The 17,216-nt window shown below is 47.3% G+C and overlaps 7 protein-coding genes across 7 annotated transcripts, besides 3 other annotated features; 3 read left to right on the forward strand and 4 right to left on the reverse strand.

The window, feature by feature from the left end:
- Positions 1–239: 239 nt before the first annotated feature.
- Positions 240–255: a sequence feature (Protein overlapping with rRNA (BC939DRAFT_461351, KAI7819024.1) was converted to a misc_feature.).
- Positions 256–385: 130 nt separating this feature from the next.
- Positions 386–442: a sequence feature (Protein overlapping with rRNA (BC939DRAFT_461351, KAI7819024.1) was converted to a misc_feature.).
- A 35-nt stretch (positions 443–477) lies between these two features.
- Positions 478–617: a sequence feature (Protein overlapping with rRNA (BC939DRAFT_461351, KAI7819024.1) was converted to a misc_feature.).
- A 380-nt stretch (positions 618–997) lies between these two features.
- On the forward strand, positions 998–1,361 carry BC939DRAFT_461354 (uncharacterized protein; the record flags this gene model as incomplete). Its single annotated transcript, XM_051557007.1, has 2 exons — positions 998–1,175; positions 1,200–1,361. Coding segments are annotated over exons 1-2 (262 nt in total), but the record flags the coding sequence as incomplete, so codon positions are not given.
- Positions 1,362–5,984: 4,623 nt separating this feature from the next.
- On the reverse strand, positions 5,985–7,554 carry BC939DRAFT_461388 (uncharacterized protein). Its single transcript, XM_051557008.1, has 3 exons — positions 7,213–7,554; positions 6,459–7,114; positions 5,985–6,329 (listed from the first exon to the last, which is right to left on the reverse strand). The coding sequence occupies exons 1-3, from the start codon at positions 7,430–7,432 to the stop codon at positions 6,201–6,203; spliced, it is 1,005 nt and encodes a 334-aa protein (XP_051408964.1). The 5' UTR covers positions 7,433–7,554; the 3' UTR covers positions 5,985–6,200.
- Positions 7,555–8,293: 739 nt separating this feature from the next.
- On the reverse strand, positions 8,294–11,288 carry BC939DRAFT_461391 (uncharacterized protein). The gene is made up of 8 exons (XM_051557009.1): positions 10,991–11,288; positions 10,827–10,919; positions 10,364–10,705; positions 9,991–10,262; positions 9,801–9,892; positions 9,240–9,710; positions 8,873–9,146; positions 8,294–8,783 (listed from the first exon to the last, which is right to left on the reverse strand). The coding sequence occupies exons 1-8, from the start codon at positions 11,064–11,066 to the stop codon at positions 8,325–8,327; spliced, it is 2,079 nt and encodes a 692-aa protein (XP_051408965.1). The 5' UTR covers positions 11,067–11,288; the 3' UTR covers positions 8,294–8,324.
- A 129-nt stretch (positions 11,289–11,417) lies between these two features.
- On the forward strand, positions 11,418–12,068 carry BC939DRAFT_479963 (uncharacterized protein; the record flags this gene model as incomplete). Its single annotated transcript, XM_051558893.1, has 3 exons — positions 11,418–11,531; positions 11,615–12,005; positions 12,046–12,068. 3 exons carry the CDS (start codon positions 11,418–11,420, stop codon positions 12,066–12,068), a joined length of 528 nt encoding a protein of 175 aa, XP_051408966.1.
- On the reverse strand, positions 11,601–12,718 carry BC939DRAFT_273269 (uncharacterized protein). Its single transcript, XM_051551154.1, has one exon. It carries the CDS (start codon positions 12,663–12,665, stop codon positions 12,042–12,044), a length of 624 nt encoding a protein of 207 aa, XP_051408967.1. The 5' UTR covers positions 12,666–12,718; the 3' UTR covers positions 11,601–12,041.
- A 328-nt stretch (positions 12,719–13,046) lies between these two features.
- Positions 13,047–15,063, reverse strand: BC939DRAFT_495579 (uncharacterized protein; the record flags this gene model as incomplete). The annotated part of the gene is made up of 3 exons (XM_051559653.1): positions 13,047–14,269; positions 14,689–14,738; positions 14,984–15,063. The coding sequence occupies 3 exons, from the start codon at positions 15,061–15,063 to the stop codon at positions 13,047–13,049; spliced, it is 1,353 nt and encodes a 450-aa protein (XP_051408968.1).
- Positions 15,064–15,340: 277 nt separating this feature from the next.
- Positions 15,341–16,685, forward strand: BC939DRAFT_461399 (uncharacterized protein). Its single transcript, XM_051557010.1, has 5 exons — positions 15,341–15,374; positions 15,397–15,463; positions 15,559–16,093; positions 16,192–16,233; positions 16,594–16,685. The coding sequence occupies exons 3-5, from the start codon at positions 15,559–15,561 to the stop codon at positions 16,656–16,658; spliced, it is 642 nt and encodes a 213-aa protein (XP_051408969.1). The 5' UTR covers positions 15,341–15,374; positions 15,397–15,463; the 3' UTR covers positions 16,659–16,685.
- The last annotated feature ends 531 nt before the right edge of the window (positions 16,686–17,216 follow it).

Genomic DNA, 17,216 nt, shown 5'->3' on the forward strand with positions numbered 1-17,216 from the left:
GACTCGAGTATAGAGGCTGGAATAAAAGCGTTTTTTTTTTTTTGCTTACTGAAGGGGTTCAGCTTTGGACTGATTGAGGACAGTACTGAGAATTGTGCAGTTAGCCGCCGCAATGCTCCTTGCTCATCCTTCCTCGCCGCTTCAGCATCATTCTGACTTGGAGGCGTTCAGTCATGATCCAACGGATGATAGCTTCGAGCCATTGCCTGCTCAGGCAGCCCTAAATACCAATTATCCGAATGAACGGTTACTCTCGTACTAAGTTCAATTACTATTGCAACAACATTTCATCCGTTGAGTAAAACTAGCCTGTCTCACAACAGTCTGAACAATCCAACGCTTACTGAATTCTGCCTCAATGTGGCGAGTGCGTTGTTGGCTGCAGATCTGGTATTGGTCGCATCGGTGATGCTGGCGATATTGGCCTGGGTCGGTGAGGGAAGTTGGGACGATACTCTCCGCGAAGGGATTGTTTAGAATCGAGAAAGTTATGTTTCTCTTGCGCATATTACTTAAGACAGTGGGCTGCCATGGCCATGGTCAACATTTACGGGCACACAATACCCCGTGAGCCTAGTTTGATCTCTTCATTGTTCATCGCTTTCTCCCGCTCTTTGGTTTTTCTAACCCATTGAGTGCTTTAGTTTGTGCTCTTGACTACCACTTTTAATTTGTGAACTTGCTGGACGAAGACTGCTCTGTATATTCTGTATATTGTATTTAAAAAGTGCTAAAAGATTCTCAATGAGTAAAAGTCAAAGCACCGTTGCTAATCTCCTATTTGTATCATCTTCACCTTTCAAGCAAGCGAAAAGACATTTGCAGAGTCGACCGACTTTGCTGACTGTACAGCGGAAGAATCAACCGTGGCGCCGGTATCCATCATACTGTGGTTTGACGGCACCTTGAGTTTATACGCCACGAACGCCATACTAATTATCTTTTTGCTTGCCTCGCGGAAACCCAAAGGTGGAACCAGCTTGCCCACAGCGCCACGTTGCTCTAATAGCCGCATATTTATCCTGCTTAAGCCTTGCACGTCTTGGATAGAGGTATTTGATACTGTAAGTCTGTCATGCATCGAACTCCAATGCAGGCGCACCTGATAGCGGTCCTCTTCTTCTACAATCTGCCACATGCGAACAGACTTATCCCAACAGCCGGTTGCGAAATAGGTGCCATTTAGAGTAGCATTCCAGGTGATGCTTGTAATTGGTCCATGGAAACCTTCAACCACTGCCAAATATTGACCCGAATTCACATCCCACAGCCGCACTGTCTCATCCCGACTGCCCGAGGCGATCTGCTGGCCGCTGGGCGAATACACCACGCTCGTAACATAGGAAGTATGACCGCGCAAGGTGTGGGCTTTGGCCCAGGTCGAAGTGTCATACACGTTGATCGTGCCGTCGTCGAGACCTACTGCACAGAACTTCCCATATGGCGAATATGCGCAGGAATTCACCTTGCTGTCTTCTAAGAGGTACGGCCATTCGCCAAACTGCACGCCCGCCATCTGTGCGTTGCTTAAATTGGCCTGACGCAGCCAGATATTGCGAAGATTGACTTTTCTCAAATCTGCCCCTTGCAGCTGAGCAGAATCGAATTGGCCGCCGCTCAGGTCCGCTCCTGGAATCTGGATGCCTTTCAGGTCTGTCCCATTAAACGAGATCCCGGCTCTGACCAATATCGTGATCGCATTCGCCGCCGCCTTGCGTACCTCTTTGTCGATCTTGGAGCATTCGATCGTTGCGAGCAGCTGCTGCTTGAAGAGAGGTTCCTGTTGGACACGCTCTGCTAAAAATTGCAGAATCGACGGCTCGTCCACATAGCTTTCCCGTGCCAAGGGCGAATCGAGCACGGCTTGTTCAATGACTCCCACGGATTCCTCTACAGCAGCCTGTTTTTCAAAGCTCATAACGGAATGGACGCTCCCTCGACACGGCAGGGCTTGAGTTGACGCCGCGCGACTCGTGCTCTCTCCGTCTCGCGGCTCAAACACCGCTCGGGCCAAGCAGTATTCCAATAGTGATTTATGGATAAACCGGTGTTGATTGCCGCTGCGCGTCAGGGGGCACGCCTCACGCAAGAGCTGCTGCTTCTCGTTATCCCGGCTAAAGAAATCTTCTTTCCATGTCCATCGATCGCGAAAGGGCGAGTACTCGACCACCGGACTGCCCGCTTGCTCTTCGTACATCGCTACTACTAACGCTTTCAAAAAGGCAACTCCGTTCTGCGCAAATCCATCGTCGGACAAGCTCTCGAACACCTTCTTCTCTTGATAGCTCAAGTCTTTCTTCTCAACGAGCCGTTTCTTGCCTCGCTTCAACCATTGATCCACAAACTGGTTATACAACGCGACTCTCGTGATCCGGACGGCCGAGAGATTTTGTCCTGGATCCACCATGCGCGGCAATACCTCCGTGGACAGCGTTAACATAAAGGGGTTCTTGACCAGGTCTTGCAGGCTGGGAATCAGATTAAGAGTCTTCAAGTAGTCCGTCACCTGCCAGAGCGGTCTTGTCGCGGACACATATTTCCTGATATATTCTTGAATTTGATTCATAGAGAATGGCGCAATGACCGCCTCTTGAAGTGCTGGCTCTGCTTGGTGATTGCGATCTGCTGGCCGGAACCGATCCCGATAATCGAGGCCAAGATACTGGCTGCGGCAGCTAATGACCATCTGAACGCTCCATCCTCCCACCTGATTCAGTCCGTTGCTCGTGTACAGGTTGTGTGTCTGCTGGCTCTCATCATATCCGTCACAAATCAAGATGAATTTGCGGTGGTCTTTCAGCTCTCGGATCTGAGGCTCAGTGAACTCTGCCTTCCGTAGGTGTTTGGCGATCAGATCCTGTTCTGGCTTGTCGATTGCGGGCAAGCTGATAAAGAGCGGAATCCTGCCTTCCTTTTTCTTGTACGCATCCCACAAGCTGCACTCGAGCTGCCGGTTAAAGGTCGATTTGCCGCCACCCGAATCGCCTAACAGGAGCATCACCTCACGGTCACTGTTCAAGAATCCCTCAACTTCTTTTGTCAAGTCGAACAGGTTGTCATCGGACGCTTGCAGGTTAGCCTTGGCTTGAGGGGGGATGTATACGGCTTCGCCTCGTTCCTTCAATCGTTGCTTTCTCAGTCGTCTCAGATCGGCTTCAACATCGGGCTTGTTCTGGACAAGATCAAGCAATGATGGAGACGCGACGGTTGGTAAGGCGACCTGCATCGAATGTAAGCTTCGATTATCCTTTCGGCAATCCTGATAAAGAATCCTTTTCGTCTCATCGCCATTGGATTCTAGCCCTTGCAACAATGATTCGACACCTACACCATGTATCGCATAGATCACAATAGAATACAGTAAAGCTATTAGTAACTGCCAGGCCGTGAATTCCGTACTTCATAGTAAGGCGACAGTCTCTCACGTATCCGTTCATCATACATACCTGGCATAGCTGAACCAAATGTCGAAGCCAACTGCATAAGGACGTGAAGGATCCATTGCTTGACGAGGGCTTGCTAGCCCCACACCGCATCGTTTCGGTACATCTCGTCCAGAAACGCAACGGCGCCTTGGCGAGACTTGGTGTCCCACAGCGGAATGGCGGCAAGGTCCCCCAGGTGCTGGCATACTCCTAATTGAAAGGCTAGGTCACGCCGACAAGGCGCTTCACAGACCAGAGTCTTGAACTTGGCAAGTTGACCGTCCCGAAGCAGCGTGTCTGTCCCGCGCAGTGCTGTATACCAGGCACGTTTCTGGCTGAAGCTGAGACTGATCTTGAGAGATTCCAAGAGTCCTTGTCCATTCTCACCAGTGCGCTCACACCTTCATAACCAATTTTCGCTACCTGGATCACCTCTCCCAGTCCCTCTTGAAGATGTCCGAGCCCTGTGATGAAGCCGCTGACGTCCAGACCTTTTACGGCGCTAGCTAGTCCCGAGACGCCCTTCAAAACAATTCCAGTGCGCCGCATCGTTGCTTGCCAGGATGATTCGTTGTCTGGGACACACTGCAGCGCTTGGAAGGCATAGGCAGCCTGATACACCAAGTAAGGGTCGCTGCTGGCTTGAAGCCCATTCAAATAGGCAGAGAGCGGCTCGTGCAGCTCTACATGCTTTAAACCTGAGACCTTGGTATCGGCCATGGGATCCAGGACGTTTGACACTGCGAGCGTGAGACGGCAGATGTGATCTGAAGATTGAGTGTGAGTATCCTGTAGGCGAGTGTTGAGGATACGTAAGGTCGTGACTAGGTCATCAGCGTCGAGGTAACCCGGAGAAGCGCCTCGCATCAGTTGCGCCATTCCCTCGAGAGAATGGACGTCAAGCAGGCTGAACTGTTCGATGCCATTGACAAAGAGCTTGAGCAAATGTTGAAAATTATTCTTCTCGAGAACCGGACACAGGCATACGACTTCTGCGACGGCCTTGGCATCCTTGAGCTCATCGCGAGTGAATGTCCGGACCACATCTGTCGCCAGCATCCTGAGTCTCTCCTTCTCTTCTGCATTCTTTTCTGTGGATTTCACCCAATTTTCTGTTGTTGGCTCAAAGGCATCTTCGGGCGACGGCGTCACTTGCAGAAGGCCAAGGCAGTATGCGAGCTGAGAAGTATCACTTAATCGCTCATCTGCCTCTGGTAACACGGTCTTGACGATGGGTTGACGCATGTCATCGGGAAAGATATCCTCAGGGACCCATGCTATGTCGCGGCAGGCGCTGTCGGTGGCAGAGGAAACTGTAGGACCTGGATCTTTTGAAGGACGCACATGGCTGTTGAAGTCAGAGGACAGTCAACAAATTGAGAAATGCGTTAGGTACGATGTACGATATAGCCGGTTAATGCGAACAAGTAAAGAGCAGGTACCTGTCACTTACCCACATTTTTCTGCCCTCTTATAACCGACCTGCGCCATTTTGATATATCCTAAGCTCTCCAATAGGTTAGCATGCTCGAGACAGGCGCCAGCGAATCCATCGCGCAGGGCTTGATCCTCGATGGGCTGGGGAGTTGTCAGAGTCTTTTTCGCAGTTCTTTTCATCCGGGATAACGCGGCCTCCGCATCGTCGCATAACACTAAAGCAATTGCCTGATCCTTGATTTTGCGCGCATTCTCCACGTAAACATTCACAAGCTCCAGTTCCTTTTGTGGCAAGAGAGCCTTTCGCGGTGACAAAATAGTTCTGTCAAACATGTTGCTTCGTTGAGGGGGTCTCTCCTGTTATCATAGAGCAGATGGCGGCGATATTAGTGACCTTGTGGTCGATTAAAATACCTGTGCGAGTAGCCAGTATACGTACTTATACTTGACAGATACCTCAGTAACGCAATGGGATCCAATCAGTCGCAGTGGACTGGTATACTACAGACGCAGTGGTAGCAGAATGAGCTATCGTAAATCAAAGCATTAATATCCATAGGAGCTGCATGAACTGTATCATATGTGGCTACTCGGCCAACTGATGACGCCCCACCTTGGAAGTGTTTATTCGACTCTTGTTTCCTTTGATTGGATGCAGAGGTACTGCTGAAGATTTGTCTTCTTCGTGCCTCCTAGCAGCGATACCAACTGCCCATCGTGAAGCATGCAGGATTAATAACCCTGAAACATGCCTATAAACTACTGTCGACTGACAAGAAACACTGCCTCACCTCAACAGGAATCCGGCTCTCGAGTTCTTTCACCAGCCGAGGAGATAGTCCGTCCCTGCGCAATGTTCTCTACTCTAACTCTTTGTTTAAGGCGGCCTGGTTTGCATACGAATAGGGCGGTCGAGTGGAATGATATTCGCTTCCCTCGTCACTTCTAACAGAGATTCCTGTGATCATGAAAGAGGGGATTATTATCCATTGCACATGAATGGCTGTTCCCCTGATCTCGGCCATTCTAGCATTAGCACTCTTGGCTCGACTGTGGTTGTTCAGGCATATTCAGGGATGGGGCTTCTGCAGATAAACTGTGTCTTTATTACCAATGAGTCGCCACTGGACTGTGCTTATTGAGATCGAGTAGAGACGTATGAGAGACAGACAGAAGAGCGAGAAAAGATGAGAAAGATAAAAGACAGTTCCTGATGGATTGAGGGAGGGCGAATCTGAGAAGAAGGGAAGTGGGAAAGTGGGAAAGTGTGAAAAGAGGGAAAAAGAGTGCATCCATCGTTGCAGCATTCGCCAAACGGAGCCAATGCTTGTAGTCAGATTATTCCCTCGCCCTGGTGTAACGTGTAATGGGTTCTGTTGTTTTCCGTCTCTCCTTCGCATCCGAGTATCGTTTACAGAATGCGAGGCCGAGAACAAATGTGCAAAAGTAGTAGAGGAACATAGTAAACTATTTTCCCAAAAAAAAAAAAAAAAAAAGAGAGCGCGAAGAAGTCGCATGTTAGATGGGGCCGATTCTGAGAAAGAGTAAGCTAAATCAATCAAAAGCAAAAAAAATCAAGATTTTTCAAATTCGTACCTGTTTGTTCCCGTAGGGAGTCGAGGGCATAGCCGCAAGTGAGTGCGGATGAGTGACCGACATTGCTATTGATGATGAAGGTCCAGACCGAGCAGGCTCGCGCGCATTGGGGTCGCATAACGATCGCTCACTCCAAACCGAGGTGGACTCCTCGGCACGCAACAACGACGCCTCTGTCTCCTCACAAGTCCACACCGCGATCTGAGGCGGGGTCAGGATGGAGTCGGGTGCTGGTGAGTTCACGACCCAGATCTCTTGAGATGCTTCGACGTTCGAGAGGCTCGGAAACGGTCGCTGCAGGACTGCACGCACTGTGTACCGGGTCTTTGTGTGGGGTCCGTAATTGCTCGACGGCGGTACAGATACAGTCGACTCGACACTTGATAATGAAGCCGGTGATGGTGATGATGATGATGAAGTTGGGACAATACCGCCGGCGGCGGTAGAGGATGGAGATGGGCGTTCAGAAGTTATGCTATCGAAGGACTCTCGTGCCTGACCTGCCAGGCAGACCAACGGGATCGTGAACTCTTTGACATATTCACCCGCGACGACGGTCGAGCCGTTGTGTTTAGTATGGATCAGAGGGAAGGATAGGGTCTGGTACCCAAAGACCTCTTTCATGCGGTGGTGATGCTCTCGTTTGTGGTGAGCGTCTATTAGCGACAAAGGAAACACTGCCGAGGTGAGTTGAGTTGCAGTGCATCGATAATCAGTACATGTTTACTAGGAGGGTTTAGGTAATATGGCATACCTGTCCAGTGTGATTCGATCCATGCCTCGTAGATGACCTGGATGTCGCGTCCTTTACAGTCGTAGTTGGATGAGAACCGGACGGAGCCTTTGATGGTACCGACCTTTTCGGGGGTTGATCCGTAGACAAGTGGCATGCCATGGGGTCCGATGTGTTCAGTATCGATGTGGATGGTGAGCGACTTTTTTTTTGCTGTGAGTTCGTTTTTGGGAGAACGCATGTTTGCTGAGTGTATTGTGGATGGATGTATCGATATGTTTCTGAAATGAGAATCAGGTAAGAGAGAGAGAGGGAAGGATAGCAGAGAGGATGTCTTTAAGACCGTGCTGTATGTGTGTTTGTGTAGCTTTAAAAGGGTCTGCAAGTGAGGGTCGTGCGTGAGTATTTATATCGTTCACCTGTGCATTCCGAGGAACCGACAATTTTACAGGGTGTACACAAAACGGGGGTCGAGAGCGTTGTCGGCATCGACAGGGGGTTTGCTTCCGTGAAGAGCATTCGTCCGGGAAAAAAAAGTGCCTACTGCGCGAGAAAATATCGGCCCTTCCCTGCCACATGGCATTCTTCAATCCGGACACACAGATGACATCGTCTGCATATCTTGAGTTCTAAAAGGAAAGACCGAAAAAGAGAGCAGCATGCCATGCTTTTTTGGCCCCCCGCCATAGCAAATTATTTTACCATCGGCATCCATCAAACAAACCGCGCGCTCAATTGCCTCTCCCTTGGCAGTGCAGATGCTGCTGCTGTAGACCATCATAAACATATACTTTCGGCCTTATGCGGATCCGTCATGTCGACCTCCTATGGACGGCTCCGTCTACACTCGACATTTGTCTGTAGACGCGAAAGTAGACTAGTATATGGTCTAGGACACAAACTCGCCAGGGAGTCCTATTAGATAGAGCCTCGCTATGTCCGCAATGACTATGTGAGAAAATAGAATTGCCGGTATTTCTGCAACTCCTGTATATGATACATCCCTGTCATCTAGAGCCGGTGCCCAGCATCACATCGATCTTGGCATCTCCGTGAATGATGTATCTGAACGCCGGCAAATGTAGATGCCGTCGTTTGGTTACACTTAAATATCGACAAATTTTTATTTTGCCTTAAAGCTTGGCAGATACCGCCGAAGCCTTCATATCCCCATACATCGCACGAAGCTGCTCCTTAAAGTGTGCCTGGACCTGTGGGCGACGCACCTTCAACGTTGGCGTCAGCAGGTCGTTTTCGACCGAGAACGCATCCGTCGTTAAATAGACCTTCTTCACAAACTCGAACCCACGCAGTCCACCAGCCTTGCCAGCCTTCCCGAGCTCTTTCAGATAGGCCTCGTTGACCTGGGGATCTTGGCACAGCTTGGCAAGGCCCTCCTGATCGCCCAACGCGACCTTTATGCCTGTGACACTGTGAGCGAACTGGAGGAATGTCTCTGGCTCGGGTACAGAGACCGCCACCAGTGTGCTCTCCAGCGAGTTGCCGTGGACAAAGATTTGCATGATCAAGTTGCAGCGCGCCATTAAGATGTTTTCAATCTTCTCTGGTGCTACATACTCCCCTTGCGCAAGCTATGAAAGTGTATAGAGAATTGTTCAGTCCACAACTTTACGTCAAATATATTTATATAGCATCAATGAGCTTGATTGTCCATAGTTACCTTGAAGATGTTCTTCTTGCGGTCGATAATCGTAAAGCACCCACGTTCGTCCACATATCCAATGTCGCCTGTATGGAGCCAGTTCTCAGAATCAATGGCTTCTCTCGAGCTCTTCTCGTCCTTGTAGTACCCTTTGATGATATGCGCTCCACGAAGGCAGATCTCGCCGCGAGGATATGGTTTGTCCGTGGACAAATAGTTCATCTCTGGAACATCCACCAGCTTCGCATCGCAACCCGCCCGAACGCCACCAACATGGCCTGGGATATGCTCACTATAGACAACGGTTTGGGTGGGTACACGTTAAGTACACTGATCTCTTAGAAATCCGCCTACTAAACATAAAAACATATCTCCATAGACTTACTCTGCTCGAGTGATCAAAGCGGTTCCCATGCTCTCCGTCGAGCCATATCCCTCGATGACAACGCATCCAAAGGCAATCCGCAAAAAGTTCAGGACCTCCTTGGCGATCGGAGCAGATCCTGTCACGATACACTGCACCCTTCCACCGAGCGCCATCTTCACTTTATTGAACAATAGGCGGTCCCAGAGTGGATGATGCACTCCCTTTCCTGCTTCCAGATTCGCGAGCTTGGCGGCGACGCCTCGACGAGCCAAAGCACCGACAAGTCCTGAGGCCTCAATCGTGGCAGCAATCAACTTGGCGTAAATGCGATTGAGAAGACGAGGCACGGCAGGGAAGAAAGTCGGCTTGAGCTCCACGATGTCGTCCAGGAGAGTAAGGATGTCTCCGTGGAAATATCCGATTCTTGCCCCGGAATACGTGGCGATCGTATCGATGTATCGGCCCATGATATGTGCAAGCGGCAAGAAACTGAGGGCGGAGAGAGAGAATTATACTTGGGGTAAGGAGCAATGATAAAAGGTTACAGACGGTCGCTGAGAATCCAGAACACGCTCATACCTGATTATAGTATCTTCAGGGGTCAGGACCATGCCTTCTGTATTGGTAGCAACAGCCGCAATAAAATTTCTATGTGTCAACATGGCTCCTTTCTAGAGCCGCGTAAGGAACAACAACGAAAAAACATCAGACACCAGCACAGTCCATATTAACACATGCGCGTAGAATTTCCTTAGCATTCATAACATACCGGCAGTCCTGTAGTACCACTCGTGTAGCAAAACGATGCAACTTCATCTTCCCTTGGCGGCAAATGCTTATGCGGATACTCTTCTCCGAGTTCCTCAATCTGCTCAAAATCGAAGATCTGAATGCCTTTCTCTGCGGCCCATGCTTTAAGAATTTTAGCAGCGCTAGTAGCTCCAGGCACAGGCACAGGGTCAAGAAGAGGATCCATGCTGATGATGACCTTCAACCCCGGCAGCTTGTGCGCATTCTCCAGCAACGAAGCGACATGATTCCCTATATCCAAAATTATGTCAAGCATGGAGATGTTTAGCACCTGAAACAATGATGAAAGGTAATAAAGGCAAGAGAGGCCGAAGAAGGGTAAACGTTCATACCGGCAGTAACAACAATCGGGATCTCTGCATGATTGATAACGTATTCGACCGCATCGGGCCCCAATGTTTCGTAGAGTGCAACAGAGACCAAGTTGAAGTAGTTACAGCTCATCTCCGAAATGAACCACTCTGGTCTATTCAGCGACCAGATACCGAGCGACCAACGGTTAAGCTGTGGATTGCCTAGGATGGCGCTGTTCAGGTGCATGATTCCACTGCCAAAGGCATTGACGCGCTTGTTGATTTGGTTGAAAGTCTGCCAGGAATATCCATCATACGCCTGAGTGACAGTGTTGTAAGGGCGATGGCCCAGAAAGTCGTGCTCAGCGTAGAGGGATACAGCTGGAAGTCATTAAAAAAAAAAAAAGAGTCGTTGAACAAACTATCCATCAGCCCAATGATTTCCAATTGCCCTAGTCCCCAATGCTAAAGGACACCATTGGCACTCCATGTATACACTCACAGTTCTGGAAGAGGTCGTAGAGGGTCTTGACATGAGGTGCTGCTCGAAAGTGGTCCACCAACCCATTGACAAAATCAGGGTGGCGATAATGACCTAAAAACATTACAATGACAAACAGGTGAGTTGCATGCAGCAGATAATTCAAGTGCAGATGACATACATACCTGTTGCGCCAGGTGTGCGGGTGCCATGCAGCTCTACGCTCTGCTTGTCAAGACTCGCTTTGTTGAAAATGACCATGTTGACGATGCTAGCCTAACCTCTGAGGTAGCGCCTGAGTGTGAGAAGAAAGGGATTTGGGTTGTAGAGCGTGGGAATAAAGAGGTTCGTGGAAGCAACAAGAAGCAAGAGAGCTGAGGAGCTGAGCTGAGAAAGCGGAACGAATGAGGGATGGGATGATGTCGAAAGTAGCGAGGATGGGGAATGAGTGTGTGAATCAACAAGAGACCTAATTCAAAGCGGAGAACTCCTAAAAAGGGTTGTAATCATGAACCGCTGTGTATTTTTAAGCACACACAAAGTACAAATAACTTCTCTATTTCCTCTTAATTTCGGTATCACTTCACCTTGTCTTGAACTCGATTTGTTATCATGACTTCCAACAACCACAGAAACTATGACAATAGTAGCAGCAGCAGCAGCAGCAGCAATGGTATTAGGGACACCAACAGCCTTAGTAAAAAACTCGTTGAGACTGAATTAGACGTAAGAATTGTGATATTTGACTCAAAAATTTGGCATTTCATAAAAATATTCAAACAAAATATCATTTTTCGTAACAACGTTAGATGAATCAGGTCGATACGAACCAAGAAACCGCACCTCCCGCACAGTCCACAAGAATCGCTTTGCCTCAGGGACACACCAAGCCGGAAACAAGTGCCAGCGGCGCAAGCATCAGCGGCGTAACAACAAGTTCCAGACAGGATCGGGGAGTTACTGCCAATCCTGTGTTGCAGCGTGCAGATATGATTATATCACTCGGAGAATCCAAGATCAAGGAACTGGCATATCTTAAAATGGAATGTGATTCAGAGATATTGAATGCAATGTTGACAAGCAAGGAGCCCCCAGAAGACTTGGAGGAATTAGCCCGTCGCTCGCATTTAATAGGACGTTCCATTCAGCTCCAGAATGAGATCGACTTACGTCAAGCGTTGTTAAAATCTATTCAGGATAGTAAGGATTTATTGGACAATCCTGCACATACTATGTCTAGGTCATGGAGCACGGCAGTACTAGAACAAGTATCGAGGAAAAGAAAACGACGTGTAGAAGAGGAAGAAAGATGCGAGTCTGATAGAAAAGAGAAGGAAAAAAAGGGTAATGAGGATCAAAATCATGAATAATTCTTTTCCTCGAAATAAAATATTGTCTACGGTCACTTGTTATCGTGCTATTCATCCTTTCACCATGCATCTTTGTGGGCTGGTGTACGTTGCGCCCATCTGTTTCCCACTGGTCCCCTCTATCTAAGTCAAAAACGGCAACAGCGTTACCAAAGAAAACAGCGTTAAATGAGTCTTCTTCTTGCCAATGAGATGTGATCTCAGATGGGACGAAAATGGTGTTTGTTGAAGAAAATGCGTTCTCAAATAGGTTTAGGGTGTTGTCCACAACTGCTCTGTCCAAGGCATTGTTGTTCGCTAGAGTGGCGAGAGAATGTATTGAAATATTGATTCCGTTTTGATTGTAGACTTTATTTCGCAAGTTTTCGTCCTTCTCAATCATGTCGGTGAAAGAGCTGGGGAGTTCTGTGTGATTAAATGTTTTCAGCCACGAGAGCAGGGGCAGCGCAATGTCTCGGTGGAATTCTTCAGCGCTCAATTGCTTAGACATTGTGTTAAAAAGCAGTTTGGTGAAGGAAGAAGGAAGGAAATGAAAAAGGTTTTCGGAAAGGATTGTCGAAAAGAAAGAAAAGTTGTCAAACCCTAAACGTCACCCCCTAACATCACCCCCTAATGTCACCCTTTTCCATCGCCACGAAAAAAAATCACAGCGTTACCAAAAAAAAGTAACAGCGTTACCAAAAAAAAGTAACAGCGTTACCAAAAAAAAATAACATGAAAAAAGGTGATCCTCACCGTGTCACGAAAAAAAAATCACAGCATTGGAAAAAAAAATGACAGGAGCTTCAATAAAAAAAAATAACAAGAGGCATCGTAGCTTTTTATTTGTTTGAAACACCATGAAGTTAAAAACAATCCTCAGCATCAAATTCTACCACGAGAGTCGGAACAACTCTTGTCTCACCATTGGGACCACCACGTCTCTGTTGCAGCTGTACAAAGCGCTTGACATGCAACCTGCAAGCAAACCCAACAACTTTTCAAGGCCAACGGAAGAGTCATTAGCAAGAATGTTGATCTCATCCTTGTCTCCGAACAAAGTCAAGATTTTGCAGAGATACACATGGAAGGCCTGACCATCGACAACCCCACCTAAAACATCCAACAGTTCATCTTTCTGCAAAACAGCATTTCTTCCATTTAAATTCACGTCCTTGGCCATACGGCTTAGAAGCGAGGACACCAAAGGACCATCTCCAGACCCCGGACGGACCATAGACAGCGAAAAAATGGTTGCTGGTTGGGCAGACACCATATTCCATAGTAACGGACATGAGGCTCGACCCATTCGATAAGAGTGCGCCGAACAGAGGTGAGATCGGATCTGCCGAAGGTAGTCGATTTGGAACCGCGGAACGTATTTGCCAGAGGCAACATCTGACGCCAGATTAAAAGAACGTTCATCAATGAAGATTCTGACTTTCTCATTGCCCACAAGAGGAAACGCGCTGGAGCAAGAACCAGCAGTGAACGCGCGTTCGGAGGAACAATCCTTGTCCAATCGCCAAACCTCAGTGAAAAGGACGTTGAAGGTCTTGCAACCAAGAACAAGGCGATGGTCCTTCTTGTCGTGCTGAATACGACACACGGTAGCATGGGGGTATAAACCGGAGGTTGAAGGCTGGGAGATTGAAGAAACACCTTCACCAATGCAAATGGGTTTCTCAGCGTGAACGTCAACGTCGCGACCTCGACCATAGGATTCTGCAACCAAACAGAGAACTGCTTTCTTGTTTTGCGGATTGTATAGAACACAACCAGCAAACAAAACAGCGGTGGCATAATTTAGGAGTGGTTTTTCAACCCAACAGCCAGAAATTATGTTGTCCCAATCTTCTGGAAGACGCTGACATCTTGGAAACTCAATCCACTTTGAGCGAGATAGCACTCTTTCGAAAGGCGAATCAGCCACAAGCGACGACAGATCCTGCTGAGGCTCGATTTCGGGAACACCTCGTATTCCAAGGTCCCGAGTTGACAAATTCAAGTTGATACCGATGCTAACAGTTCCGTTTTCACAGCGAGTAATCAACAGCTCAGCACTCGTATTCAAGCGCTTCGACAAATTTGACAGCAAACCGGGGGATGCTGGCCCTATTTCAATTTGAAAAAGTAAGAAAAAGTAAGTCAACACGTCCATTAAACTAAATTAATTAACACAACGATATAAAAATGCTTTAGACGAACTTTTGTCTAGGGGACTTGAACTGTCATAGTCAGGCAAAGAGCCTGCAAGTTAAAAGAGATATGAGCATAAGATAAAAGAGAATATAAGTTACCGAACAAGCGTCTGTGTTAACTGTTTTAATCCCTGCTGACCAAGATAAAGCACTCCGAAAAACTGACCAGATCGAGCGACGCTTTGCGACAGAGGAAGATAGTCTTCACTAACGGGTGCTTTTTCATCGTCTACTAGGTATCATTGACAAAGAAAAATAATTTAGAAAGCGATACCACAAAACGCGAACAAGTTCAAGTCTCATGATTTCCTTGATATCTCTCAGCAAACTTACTAGATGAAACTGAGGAACTGAAAGATACATCACCGACGACAAAAGATAACCTCTTCAGAAGAGCAGATGCAGCAGCACTATCTAAAAGGATCAAACTAACTTTAGTGAAAAGAACGCATGACCCAGAAGGTTCTGCATTTTTCAATGCGGTTCGAAAGGTCTTTCAATTCTCGTCCTCTGAAAGGCGTTCAACCTCGATTAGGCCCTGTTCAGTGGTAACTTAAAAAAGGGTAACAGTTCATTAGCCACTGACATCAAGAACACTTACCATAAAAATTTTCAAGCAAATACTTACACCAAGGACACTTCATCGAAAGTAAGTGCGACTTCAAAAATGACTCCCTGCTTGAACAAAACTCTCCACAATTCAAACATCGTGAGATATTTTTGGGATTCAGAATAAGTGAGAAAGAGATGTGGCTCCACACACCACACCGATTAGGTATTTATTTGTATTAAATATAATAGTGAGCTGGAGGTACACTTGTTAAACTAAATATACAGTGAACTCTGGTGAAATATGCGACAGCTCCCCCTCCCCTTGGAGAACGAGGCACGAGTTCCAGGATTTTGTATGGCATATGAGGCAGAGTGAGTTGTACTGCAGAGATTTTGAATCGCGTAAATTAGGTTGATTGTGCATGGATTTTTTTTTTTTTTTTTTTTCGTGACATCATACAGTCAAGATCATCTGATCAAAATTGTGAGATCATCTGATGTCCCATGGACCAATGAGATGATGCGGATGGGAATGAGTGATGGATGGATGTCCAAGGTGAGAGATGAACGAGGTTGATTCCTCATTCTTTCTTTCTCATTCACCTGCCCAACACAAACACTTTCCTACAAATTTTCACAATATTTTTCATTATGTCCCATCTTCGTCCTATCATCGACTTGCGTGAAGCTAGGCGTGAAGCTAAGCGCCTTGCTGCGCTGAAAAGACAACAGGAGGAGGAATCCGCTTCGACGGCGAAGCCAGTGGGGGTGTTGTCGGAGGAGACGGTACCTTTTACACAGGTACCGAAGGAAGATTGGTCTCCGACTTTTCCTTCGGACGTGGCACTAGGCAAGCGTGCATTGGCGAAGCCTGAATATGTGCCAGCATCACAACCTGACGAGGAGGAGGATGATTTGCCCCAGGGTCAGGGTGCCACAGGCGAGGATTATGAGACTCAGCCCCTCGAGGAAGATGATGATTCGCCACAGGATCAGGGTGGCACGGACGAGGATTATGAGGCTCAACTCATCGCAGCTCATCTGGAAATCGAGGAACTTCGCAGTACCCTGAAACGTGAGCGGGATATAATTTACAAGGATGAAGGCACTCAGGTGGATCGAAAGACAGCAGAGCAGGGGGTTCAAGTTGAAGCGGAGGACGATAGCAGGAAAGAGCAACGTCCTCGTAAGAGGCGTAGAAAGGCCAGGACTAACATTATAGTCCTCAATTTTGATAAGCAGACTAATTACTTTAGTTAGCTGAATGCAAATAAAGGATTCTAGCCATTCTATTTGTCGCAGAACCATTGGAATGTAATGCTCATTGTATATGTCTTGTGCCCTTTTTTTTTTTTTTTTTTTTTTTTTTTTTCATGCGTTTAGTTATCTCTTGTGCAGTAAGATATTTGTATTTGTTATGAACGTGTGCTTTGAGATCGTTTGCGCCGCGTAGATGGCCGGCCAGAGGTGCCTGTTGCCGTGTCAACGTATGTTCGCTTATTTGATTTTTGTTGTGCGGCATGATGCTCAGCCCAGTAATCACTGATGCATCGTCGTTCAATAAAATGATCTTCAGGTTCCCATGTGTTTTCATCGGAAGAATAACCCTTCCATTTGACCAAATATTCATTCGTATTAGGCGTGATTGTACTAGCCCTGTGGTTAACGATTTTTTCCACTTCATAGGTGTCAGTGTCTTCAAAATCATCCAGCACAAGCTTGAGCTGAGATGGGGCATAATGACGTCCTAATATAGCTCCTGTTCCATCTTTAAGGATATATGAGCCATGTGAAGTGCGTCGTACCACTGTATATGGTCCTTCATATCGTGGAGTAAGCTTGCCTCCTTTAATTGGATCAAGAGTCATTACTTTTGCTCCATCTGGGAATTCATTGTGCAACACTGTTGCATTAAATCGTTCGATCATTTTTTGCTGTTTCGCCTTAGATTTCTTTCTAATGGCGGGGAAGACGATCTCGGTCATATATTTTAGACGTTCAAGCAGTTCTTCTTCATTCATATTTCTGCCTTCTTCGTTGGTATAGTTAGAGAAACCGTTAACTTTGCGCGCGAAGAATAACGAGAACGGAGATGAATTGTGCAAACTAACAGTTCGCGTATTGGCAGCTAATTGGATGAATGGAATGTGTCGATCCCATTGTTTATGATTTCCTTTGACTTCTTTGCGAATCATATTGCATGCCGTTTTGACATGATTTTCTGCCACTCCGTTTCCCCTTGGATGATATGGTGTTATTAATCGATGATCAATGTACATTTGCGTGGTCATGATACGGATCAACTCATT

Source organism: Gamsiella multidivaricata (genome assembly GCF_025024155.1).
Source record: "Gamsiella multidivaricata strain RSA 2152 chromosome Unknown BC939scaffold_66, whole genome shotgun sequence".
Classification (NCBI taxonomy): Eukaryota; Fungi; Mortierellomycota; class Mortierellomycetes; order Mortierellales; family Mortierellaceae; genus Gamsiella; species Gamsiella multidivaricata.